At 35.4% G+C, this 12,724-nt stretch overlaps 1 protein-coding gene across 1 annotated transcript; it reads right to left on the bottom strand.

Annotated features, from left to right (window-relative positions):
* Positions 1-464: 464 nt before the first annotated feature.
* LOC106871322 (uncharacterized) lies at positions 465-12,661 on the bottom strand. The gene is made up of 10 exons (XM_052971345.2): positions 12,532-12,661; positions 9,768-9,905; positions 8,374-8,478; positions 7,500-7,570; positions 6,510-6,582; positions 5,812-5,910; positions 5,027-5,263; positions 4,305-4,425; positions 2,696-2,762; positions 465-1,873 (listed from the first exon to the last, which is right to left on the bottom strand). The coding sequence occupies exons 1-10, from the start codon at positions 12,649-12,651 to the stop codon at positions 691-693; spliced, it is 2,214 nt and encodes a 737-aa protein (XP_052827305.2). The 5' UTR covers positions 12,652-12,661; the 3' UTR covers positions 465-690.
* Positions 12,662-12,724: the final 63 nt, after the last annotated feature.

Consider the following 12,724-nt stretch of genomic DNA (forward strand, 5'->3'; position numbering starts at 1 on the left):
CTTGTTCAAGTTTGTATCATATTATTTTGCACTGTATTGTAATATCTTGTGCTTTGTTTTTGGGGTTTTTTTTTTTTGGTCTGTCCTTGTAACAGTTAAAGAGAGTATCTTAGTCAGATACCAGAGACAAATAAATTAACAACATTTGTACCATAGTGAGAAACCATCAAATATCCTCAATATTTTTAATATCAATCAGTAGAGAAGAATTCAATGAAAAAAGAACCAGTTATATACCCGGATTGACTGAATCAACAGTATTTGTTCTTCACAGACTCATGATGTTTTATGCTAATTTCATCAGGCAGGAGAACCTGTAGAGGTGATGGAGACGATTCCCCTTTCTCTGACTAACTCATGAAAGAAAAGTAAAGGAATCAACACCATATTATTATTATTACTAAAGCAACAAGCTGGCAGAATTGCTAGTACACTGAAAAAAGGGCCCAGCGGTATTTTGTCAGTCTTTACATTCTGAGTTCAAACTCTGCAGGGGCCAGCTTTACCTTTTATCATTTTGCGGGTAAATAAAATAAAGTTGAACACTAAGGTCAGCATAATCGACTTAATACCTCCTCTAAAATTGCTGGCCTTGTGCCAAAATCTGAAACCATTATTATTCATTATTATTATTATTATTATTATTATTATAAATAAGAAGAGCTTTCTCCCTAATCATTTAAAAGTTTGTCAAAATCGTCTTCTTTTCTTACGGATGCTGAGACCTTTACCAAACCATCCTGGAATTGAACGAGATCGAGACTGACTGTATAATTTACCTTGTGAAGAAGACTTAAAACTAGCGTCTACTTCTTCACCTTCCCCCTCTTCTTTGCAGTGGTCTGCAACCGGTTGAGCAGATTCTGTTTTGATATGAACACTATTGGCTACTGAAACTCGGTCACCAGACTCTGTATTATTCAAATTGGAATGACCCACTCCATCATCATCATCATCATCATCATCATCACCTTGCAGAGCTAACAACTTAGAGAACTTCACTTTGTTATAAAAACAACTAACACAATAACGAGGAGTAGTAGTAGTAGTAGTAGTAGGTTTGGAAGTCATATTTCTTTGAGATTCATTCGTTTGGTTACTGGTTTTACTCTCACTACTACCACTACTGCTACAAATACTACTACTACTAGTGTTACAAAACTTTGGAAATGACTTACAGCCATGCAAAGATTCAAAATTAGGACGAGAGTCCAAGTTACATTTACTGTTGGCTAATTGTTCGTCTTGGCACATGGTAACTTTGCAATCAGCCAATGCCGGTGGTCGACTGACGACGAAACCAGCAGCTTCGACAAGAGTGTGAAACTGATTCCAAGCAAGATAATCATGTTCCATCAAGATAGTTGCAACTGAGCACCAAGGTAAAGGGAGGGACTTTTTTTGCATGGTGTTTAAGGAACGTGGAAAATTCCTTGGCCGCCGGCGGCAATAGGAATGGTCTTTATCACAAGAGTTCTTAAGAAAACATAGCGTACATTCGCTGCTGTCAACAAACCTACAACTACACATATTGCTTTTCAAAGTTAATTTTAAATTCGTGTTCTCATAACTGGAGTCTAAGGCATTGGGTAGGTGGTGTTTGTCATGTGGAAAACTCTTTCCAGACGAACTTTGCAAAGATGATAGTGCTTGGCAAGAATGTTGGCTTTGGATTTCTGTTTTAATGGAAGATATCATGGCAGGAGATGATTGTTCAGTTTCCTTATTCTGCATAGATTCAGAATTCGATTTCTTGGACTTTATACAAAATTTTTCCTTCATGGAGTCAGGCACTTTAAGTTGTTTAGCAGTGGTACTCTTGTATTCATGGGCACATAAAGGGACAGCAAAACGGAACATAGGATCCTTTTCCCTGTTACAAAATATAATTGAAAACACATATGTATATATAAATATACCATAAACACACATACACACATACATGAACTCATATTTACATTTATTCATTTGTTTTGCATCCAATTTTCCAGGCTTGCATAGATTAGATGAATATGTTATCGAGGCATTGTCTTACAACTGAATGGTCTTCTTGTTAACTTTTATCTGCATGTCTGCGTGTTTATGTTTACCTGTGTAAAACACTGTTTTGCTTAATGTCAAGGTGTTGCTTTACCTGTGTAAAACATTGTGTTGCATTATTCAGTCTGGAATGAACAATGGAATTGACCTGATCAATTGAAATGCTTGAAGGCAGTGCTTCAGTGAAGTGACAGTTAAATTACTGAAATCACTTGTGTTTGTGTGTGAGAGAGAGATAGAGAGAGAGAGAGTGAAAGAGAGAGAGACAAAGAGTGTGTGTGTGAGTGTGTGCATATATGTGTGTGTGAGTGTATGTGTACCGTGCTTGTGTAGACCTGTCAAGCCAAGTGAGACCGTAGTCGTGTCCGATGCAGGTGTCAAGTCAATGGCACCTCGGAGTGGTTGGTGTTAGGAAGGGCATCTAGCTGTAGAAACCTTGCATAATCAGATCAGAACCTGGTGCAGCTCCCTGGCTTACCAGTTTTCAGTCAAACCATCCAACTCATGCCAGCATGGAAAACAGATGTTAAATGATGATGATGATACACACACACATGTGTGTGTGTTTGTGTGTGTGTGTGTGTGTGTGTGCATGTGTGTGTGTGCATATATATATATGCAAATGTAACTAATGAAATATGATAAAACACATTACCTTAAATATTCAGTAATTTTCCACCCTAATTTTTTCATTATTTGATCCATGACATCATCACATCTTCCTTTTAAGAAAAAGAAGAAAAAAAACAATAAGTTACAAAAATACAATAAATAAAATATCAATGAACATAAACTATTTATACGATGTAAATTGCTACATAACCTCAGCCACATGATTTACAGGGAGAGGAGGTGAACTGAAACTATATTCATGTATGCATCATGTAGACATTGATGACGTGAAAGAACTGGTGGGTGGGTAGGTAGGTAGGTGGATAAGCTGTTTAGTTTCAACATTTTTTTTTGATATTGCATAAATAACTGATACACATTTTATATTATAAGGTTATTATTTGAAGGGAAAATATTTGCAGCCAAAATGTAAACTCTTTTTGGCCTACTTCTACTTTTTGTGGTGGTGTTGATGGTAGTGTGCTCCTACCATCAAGCCACAACACTTTTGCCAACCATGTGACCTTATTAGCTACAGAGAGTGTGGATAGTAGACTCAAGAGAGTTTTAGACACATGTCAAGTAGTAGCCAGTTCACATCCTGCCACAAGAACTATGTTGTACCCCATGGACAAGATACTGAGCTCTCAACACTTAAGACTAGCTAACTACAGGTGTGTGCTGCAGGGTGACATATAAGTTAAACAGTAACACTGTAACATCAATATCTATAACTATAGCTAATACCTGTCTATCTTTGATATAAGTTAAACAGTGACACTGTAACATTAACATCTATAACTATAGCTAATATTTTTCTACCAATTTGTAGATTCTGGAATTCACTGGCAGGAAACTTCTCCAATGGCTCAAATTAAACTTGGTACTTAAAATTCAATGAAACCCTTGTTGCATTAGTGCTTGCCAATGCTGAATTTATACACTACTCCACAGCATACATTTGGAACTATAAAGACACAAGTGTTGACAGTTAAACACCTTGACCCCCAGGATATAATATTGTAGTGAAAGCATATAGTTTAGTGGTTAGGTTATTCAGCTCATAATCTTAAGGTCATGAGTTCAATTCCCGGTGATGCAGTGTGTCCTTGAGCAAGACACTTTATATTTCACATTGCTCCAGTCCACTCAGCCTGCAAAAATGAGTCGTACCTGTATTTCATAGGGGCCAGCCTTGTCACATTCCGTATCGCTAAATCTCCCCGAGAACTATGTTAAGGGTGTTTGTGGAGTGTTCAGTCACTTGCATGTTAATTTCCCGAGCAGACTGTTCCATTGATCAGATCAACTGGAACCCTCAACCTCATAACCGATGGAGTGCCCATCTATAATATAGTGCCAGGGACAGGATCAACTCCATGCCATTAAGTAATTGTCAAATACACTCCGGACTATCATCCACATTCTTTTAACTAAAGAGTTCATGCAATAAATACAAAAACACAGTATTTACATAATAAGTAACAAACCTCTTTGTTGGAGAGCCATTGCCAAAAATTCAAGAAATATGTTAAAGGAGAATCAGTTTGAATGAGATAGCAACTATGAACAAGATAGCAACAAATAAGTGACAGCTGTGTTTATCTAATTCTATTCTGAAAGAAAGCATAGAATGTTGAAATATGTCTCACCATTGATCTTTAAAGTTGCACAAACATCTTTTGGTGTCCATTGTAAATTTACAATAAAAAGTTTGGGTCGTTTTGAAGGTTTTCTGTCCATACACCACAGACAGGTGTATTTCTTTAGTACCTAAGAAGAACATTTAGGAAAAGCAAAAAAACTGTAAAATTTTACATTTATTAGTTTTAATATTTTTTTCTTCTTCTTTTTAAACTATTTAATAGTTAAATAGAAAATATTCTAATAATGGTGTTTACTGAACTTGAAAACAATATTTTTTTTTTTTGCAGTTTTACATTTGTCTTTAGAAGTAAAAATGTCTAAGAAGGGTTTTGCTGATTAAACATTTGTGGTAGCTGTTCAAATAAATGTTTAGTAGGTAATTTTTTTTTTGTTGTTATCATTATTATTACTATTATTCTTTTCTACTGTAGGCATAAGGCCCGAAATTTTGGGTGAGGGGACCAATCGATTAGATCAACTGCAGTACACAACTGGTACTTAATTTATTGACCCCAAAAGGATGAAAGACAAAGTCGACCTGGGCAGAATTTGAACTCAGAACATAAAGGCAGATGAAATACCACAAAGCATTTCGCCCGGCGTGCTAACGATTCTGCCAGCTCTCTGCCTTATTATTATTATTATTACTATTATTGTTATAAAAATGGTAAGCATTGAAACAGAGCATATCCTTAGACAACAAAAACAAAAAATAAGTTACAACAACCTTCAAACTGGTTCCAAGGCACAAAATAACATCACAGTTTTCCGCTGCTGCTGCAGCCTCTTTCCACCGGTACGGAGAACACAGGCGCCCTTTCTCACCAAAATGGACAATAGTGTCACTAAGAAGGTTTTTACAGTAGTGACAGCGTCGGGATGTATGATGCCTGCGTACACCTGTCTTCTCGGTGACATCAAACAGGCGCAGGTATTCTTTAAAAGGTTTACATTTGTAACACATCTGAAAAAAGAAAATGGGAAAATAAAAAAATGAAAAGAGAGAAAACAATAAATATATCTATATGATGTAATATATTTATATATAAATATAATATACATAATATATCATCATCATCATCACCATTGTTTAACATCAGCTTTCCATGCTGGCATGGGTTGGACGATTTGACTGAGGACTGGTGAACCAGATGGTTGCACCAGGCTCCAATCTGATTTGGCAGAGTTTCTACGGCTGGATGCCCTTCCTAACGCCAACAACTCCTGAGAGTGTAGTGGGTGCTTTTACATGCCACTGGCATGAGGGCCAGTCAGGCGGTACTGGCAACAGCCACGCTCCAGTGGTGTTTTTTACGTGCCACCTGCACAGGAGCCAGTCCAGCGGCACTGGCAATGACCTCGCTCAAATGTTTCTTCACATGCCATCGGCACAAGTGCCAGTAAGGCGACGCTGGTAACGATCATGTTTGAATGGTGCTTTTTATGTGCTGCCTTATGATGATATAAAATAATGATAAAATAAAGCTTGAAAAAAAACTTGCAGTATCTCACCTCTAAGTACATATTGCCATGAACCTCAGATAAGATTCTTTTCGAGAGACCACTTCTGAGATGAAGTCCATCACAATTCTGGGATACAACATGTTTTAACTGCAGTTCACAAGAAGCAAAAGAAAAAGAAAGAAAAATAGAATTGAAAAAGAAAAAAAAAACGTTTGTTTTACAGAAAACAGAAATTTTCCATTTTAACTAAATAAACATAAATTACAAGTAATAATAGCTGGTATAGTTATGCAGGTGGTGGTCATGGAGTAGTAGTAGTAGTAGTAGTAGTAGTAGTAGTAGTAGTAGTAATAGTAGTAGTTCTGGTATGTGAATGATAGAAAAGATTGCAAGCAAGTTTCCATCAACCCCTGCATTACTACATGACAAATCTATATTACCACATGTTTTAATTATATGTTAAAATGTTTTAAGAACTTAGACTAGTTTTATCAAAACAAGTATAACTTCTTCATTTATATTTGGAACATAACAAAAGATTCTTCTATGATGGAATTTTTGCTTTGAAACTACATTAATTACAGGTAAATACAGTGAAGTGTAAAATCATTTAACCCAGGCCATGTTAACTTGTACAACTGGCTTTCTTCCTTTGTATAAATATTAAACTCCAGTAGTACCAAGTGTTTACCTCACAAATCTTCCAGATCACCAAGTTAGATTAAGAGTCTCCATAAAGAACTTACCTTGCCATGCTTGTAAAGAGTTAGCAGACCCATATGAGTTTTGGTTGGTTCTGCATCAGTAAATTGTTGAGGCCTACAAAAATAAAAAATTAAACATTTACATTATTATAGAGAAGAAAAGAAAATGACAGACACTGTATTGCAGTCTGTAACATGGTCACCTACAAACCAAGTCCTGTCGGTGGTCTTGTTGATCATTCCTATCTCAAATCAGTTCCAATGATAATTTATAGCATTAAAAATTAAACATTTTGAAATATTTCAGTCAACACTATTACAACCCAGTTAAGGCCTGTTGATTTAAGGCGAAACATTCTTCAATGTAGAAAATAAATTGAATTGATAATATTCAAATTTCACCACACCTGCACTCCACACACAGATACATACACACAAAGGCTTTCACATAGTTTCCACAAATCCCAATCGTTACATATTGATCAGATTGAAGTTTTGATGGAAAAACTTGACCAAAGTGCCATGCAATGGGATCGAACCCAGAACCATATAGTTGTGAAACAAATTTTTTAACCACATAGTCAGGCCCACATGTGAGTTGACAACAAATATCTTGGATGACTTTTAAGGTCAATTTTGTGACAATGATGATATTTTTAATCATCATTTGAAATTGTTAAAAATATAATTATTTTGTGGATTGGTGAGCTGGCAGAATCGTTAGTACATTGGACAAAATGCTTAGCAACATTTTTTCGTGCTCTTTACATTCTGAGTTCAAATCTTACTGAAGTCAACTTTGCCTTTCATCATTTCAGGGTCAGTAATTAAGTATCAGTTGATCACTGGGAGCAATGTAATCAACTAGTCTCTCTCCTAAAATTGCTGGCATTGTGCCAAAATTTGAAACTATTATTTTAAAGAATTTTTCAAACATATATTTGTTTTTGTAATTGGTGGAAGAGAGAAAAGTACTCAGGACTTGCAGAAGCATCAAATAACCAATATCCATGAAGATACAAATTAGCTTACTTTAATTCTTGTCCCTTTTGGAGAAGTGTCCATACACCATTTGGTCCTCTATAGTCAGGAATAGAAGCAGCCTAGTGAAAAGAAAAATTCAAAATGTATTTAAAGATTCATTTGTAATTCAAGGTCAAACTAAAACAAAAATATATATTTTGATATATGTACTGCCTCGTATAAAGATATATATATATATATATCTTGCTAAGTGGCAGTACAGGATAGGTTGAGAGTAACAGTATGATAAACCTGCAGATAAATCAGAAAATAGGGAATTAATGAGCAGTGAGAAAGAGCAGGAGGGAGAGATGTACAAGGACAGAGATGGAGGTCAGATGTACATAGTGATGGCTACAGTGAGTAGAGGATAAAAGGGAGGCGGTCAATGGCAGATGTAAATGGATGTTATATATATAATATATATCATCATCATCATCTATATATATATATATATATATATATATATATATATATATATATAATACTAACACACACACACATACACAATGAACATCTTTCAGTTCCTGCCTATCAAATTTCGTTTAGAGACGAAAATTGCTGAAGGTACTTCACAGTAGGAAACCACAAGCACGAGAGAGGTTGACATGTCCATGAGAAGACTAAAGAGGTTCTCAACTCTGTAGTGTCTCCATACATTCAAGACACTAGGACCAAGCAGAAATGAGTAGAAGAGAGAGGATGAAAGTACGGAGGGTATGCAGTGGCACATGTGGTTGTATTGATGGAAGAGTGACAATGCTGAGGGAGTAATGGAGGAGAGACAGTAATGGAAGCTACGTAATTGCTGGTGCACGAAAGACAAATTGTAAAGCATATGATTAAAAATACAAAAATAAACTATAACAAAATCTCTACTCACTGTACTGATTCCTGCTCCAGTATAGACACAAATACCTTTTGACTTCTTAATAGCTTCAGCAAGTTGATCACATTTCTGTTTGAGTACTTCAGCAGAATCTTCAATCTGAAACAAACGATTCAGAATAAACAATAGTCAACACTTTTGGTGCCAACATGTCTGAGACCATCCTTGACAGATAATCTCAGCAGTGTTGAAAATAAAACTTTCATTTTAAAGCATTTGTATTTAAATTTAAAAAACCTTGCACCAAGAATTCATGTCAATTTATGTTCCAATCATCAGTTTAATGAATAATTTAGTTATTCATCATTACTTTCAAAATTAAGGTGGCAAACTGGCAAAATTGTTAGCACACCGGGCAAAATGTTTTGCGGCATTTCAGCTATCTTTACAGCTTGAGTTCAAATTCCGCCGAGGTCAACTTTACCTTTCATCCTCCTGGGGTCAATAAAATAAGTACCAGTTGAGTACTGGGGTTGACCCCATTAATTAACTTATCTCTTTCCCAATCTTGATGGCCTTATGCCAAAATTTGCAATCATCATTTTCAAAATTAATATATGTAAGGTGTATTTCATAAGAAACATGGTCACAAAAGGGTTAACAAATAAGTTAAATAAAATCTAGAATACTAGGAAACTAATTCAATAAGTTAGTTAACCAATTATCACATAGATATACTTACACATTAGTTGTCACAATTAAAAATCAATGAACATTAAATCCTGTTAAAGTAAACTATTGAATTGTTACGAGAAAAATTACTTTAGCAAAGGGTCCAGATTATTAGCAAATAATTCTGGTCATTCCAGTTTGATAAACATGAGGAAACCTCTCCAGGGTTGCTTGGTCTACTAGAAACAGTAGCTAAATCTCCTTTCAATCACACTTTTACTACTTCAAAAGCAGACAGGTACATTGGATAATGTAGTCCAAGATAAATTGTCTGAACAAAAGTTGACTGAAATGTCTTTGATCAGAAATTTCTCTCCTTAAGCCTGATCTATGGCTAAAAAACAACAAGGTATTGATCAACATACACATAGGTAGTCAGTTCAAATCCACCACAGTATGTCATTTTGTGTTTCCAAGTACAAAAATGTATTCTACATTGCCTTAGTAGTTGCAGGGAACAAATGAGTACCACCAGATCATTTGGGAACGGTACTTGTGATTGACTGGTATCCTATCCAGGGAGAGGCATATCTATCCTCCACCTAACACCTATTAAACCAAAGCTTGCAACTGGAATGCTTAAGAGCTGATCGATCTGTGATGTACATAGCTCTGACCACCCAAAGTTATGCATGTATCACCTGTTTTTAAAATAAAAAGTTACAAGCTTTATGATAAAACAGATATTGCTAGGGATTAAATTATTTGTTTGTTACCTCCATTGCTCGTCTTTTTAATTTACATCGAATTTTTGCTCTTTCTACAGCTTTTTTAACCAGATCCGGATTTGTTTCAAGAATTACAGACTCCTCAGCACTTCTTTCTTGTTCAGGCTTCTTTAAGATTTTGTTGATCTTTGAAAAAAAAAAAAAGAAAGCAATGTATTAATAATGCATTGTACAAATGAACAAATTCTATAGATTCTTAATCCTTCATGCATAGGAAAAACTGTACTTTTTTTAATCCTTTTTCTTTTTTTTACATGACTTAGTGAAAGACAGGTAGCATTTCTGGTATATGTATATATCAGGACTTCTTTCTGGCTGCATGTATATGTATTTGCATAATTGAACTAACATTGGGTATTGAAAAACTGGTACATTGAACAAAAAAAGGTTTGTCTACATTGGCTCCCTTACATTGAGTTGATGTCGTCTTTTGTCGTATATATATGGCGATCTTTCGATACTAGTCCGTTACATATATATATATGCTTGTATGTATGTAATGAAACAATAGTTATACTTTTAATAGTGAAACTATTATGTTTACATAACAACGACATGTTATAGTTTCACTTTTGACACGTAATACCGCAACCATCTAAGGGATTGCTCCGAGCTCGCATTAGGCAAGGCGTTGAAAATTTTTTGGGTTCATGAAACTCAGTTGACCCTAAGTAGTCCATGTGTAAAATTTGAATGATATCGGTTGGGTAGTTCTAGAGTGATAGGGATGTACACAATACAGACACACATAGACAGAGAGACATATTCTCAGTGTTACATTTATGAATAAAAGGAGATATAAATAGAAGTTACTTCCCCTTGTTCTATTGACAGTTCTTCACAAAATAAACAATTATTGTTGGACCTTCGGCTGTCTAACTACAAGGTAACTCTGAGCAAACAGACAGATCTGTAGTAACGCCTGTGCATGCGTAGTATTAAACAAGCAAGCGTTTCCCGCTCAATTCATTCTCTTTCTCGTTGGCCAGCGATTGAGCATGGACGTGTGTTTAAAGCTGTCTCTACATCTTTCGGTCTTATACTCGACAGCTCGTTATTCTCACCTCTAAAGATGTATAACTAAAGATATGTATGTTTACCACCTAAATAAATGTTGTTTGAGTTGTTTAGTCTGGAGTTCAGCGTTCTGTTGTATTCTTATTTTATAGTAGAAAGTCAGGTATACAATCTAAATATCTATAAATAATCAAATGCGTTCTAGCCGTAATCATTCCGTCTTTTTTTTTTTTTTTTTTAAGATAGTAGGGTGGAGATGGAGTATATGTAATCTGGGTATACACCCCCCTTTTAAATTTTGTTTTTTTTACGGAATCCTATGTTTCAGACCATGGATAATCCGATTCTGAAAAAAAAATTTCAAAAATCTCAATTTCAAAATTTCGATCCCCCCACCCCCGGTTTTTATATAGATCCACAGGGTAAACCTAACCCTAGCTCAAACCCTAACACTAGTTTTGTGAGATTTGGCTGTTATTTCTAGCATGTAAATAGCCTGCTTGGGGGGGGGGGGATTGAAATTTTTCTTCAGAATCGGAATCTTCATAACCTAAAACGTGGGATTCCGTAAAAAAAAATTAATTAATAAGGGGGGGGAAAGGTTCAGATTACATATAGTCCATCTCTACCGATAGTAGAATGTAATTCGATGGAGATTTGATTGTTGCAGGTTGAATGAATGACCAAATGAAGAATGCGGTTCTCGCATCCCAGCCGTCATTTAAGAGGAAGGGAAGAGTTATTTGTGAGAGTCTAGTTCCCTATTCATAACAAATTTGACTATTAGAGAACTCAATAAGCATCACCACAACGGACTTGTATGAAATAAGAAAAGATCAACTTTATTGGGGGGAGGGAAGAGATGGCTATATTTAAATTTGGGAACCCTGAGGATGTCATTAAAAATTCCTAGTTATTATATATTATTAACTATGACGATGGATTGCAGAATCAGTAAAGCGACAGACTAACTGCATTTGTATATGGCCACGTACTTTCACGTCTGCGTTCAAATTTCGCTGAAGTCGATTTTATATTTCGTCCTTCCAGGGCTAATAATTAACTATTGTTAAGTGCTTGGATCGATGTAATTGGCCGCGTCCATTCCCTAAAACATGTGGTCAAGTGTTTATGATAGATATCATTATTATAATTACCCAAGAAAAATAATTAAACACAAATTTCTTGGAATTAACCTCAAGGCCAATTTTTGGAGTGGGAGTGTCTTTGTATACCTTTAAGGTAATTACTTTCATCAAGATCAGGTTTCTGAACCCATCAGAATACGGCATGGCATTTAACACGTGTAAGAGCAGTCACACACACATACGTGTTCATTTCAAACTTATGAACGTTAGATACTCAAGCAGAGACGGTTATCTGAGTGAATCGATTCTCAGTATATTACTGGTACTATATCATCCTGTCCACAACGCAAACTGAGGATGGTTAACAATTATACAATGAATAATTATTTATCAATTTACTAAGAGCTATTTATTATACGTCTCTTTTATAGTACTGTACATAGAATAGATTTTTCACTACAGGACTTTTTAGAGAATAAATATTTCAAAGCAAACATTAAACAGAGACTACTTCGAGGTGATCTATATGTAGAAATAAAAACAACAAAGTTGATTTCACTTTGTAAATGCAATCACACTACTTCATAATTATACATTATTAAGTCAAATGAAAAGTGTTCAGTGAAGAATATTTTTTTGATTTTTACCTGAAATACTCTCTTTCGTGATTCCTGCAGCATTATCATTTGATCGAGGGAATCCGATTTCCGTTTCTGACGCCGAGAGAACGTCAGAGGATCTAAATTTTGATACTCTGTCGACGCCATCCTTGCTTGTTTGGCCGCTTAAGAACATCACAAAACAGGTTTTCTTTTATGTTTTTGCTTGTATCAAAACGTT

The sequence above is a fragment of the Octopus bimaculoides genome, chromosome 10 (assembly GCF_046866305.1).
Source record: "Octopus bimaculoides isolate indiv1 chromosome 10, ASM4686630v1, whole genome shotgun sequence".
NCBI classification, from domain to species: Eukaryota; Metazoa; Mollusca; class Cephalopoda; order Octopoda; family Octopodidae; genus Octopus; species Octopus bimaculoides.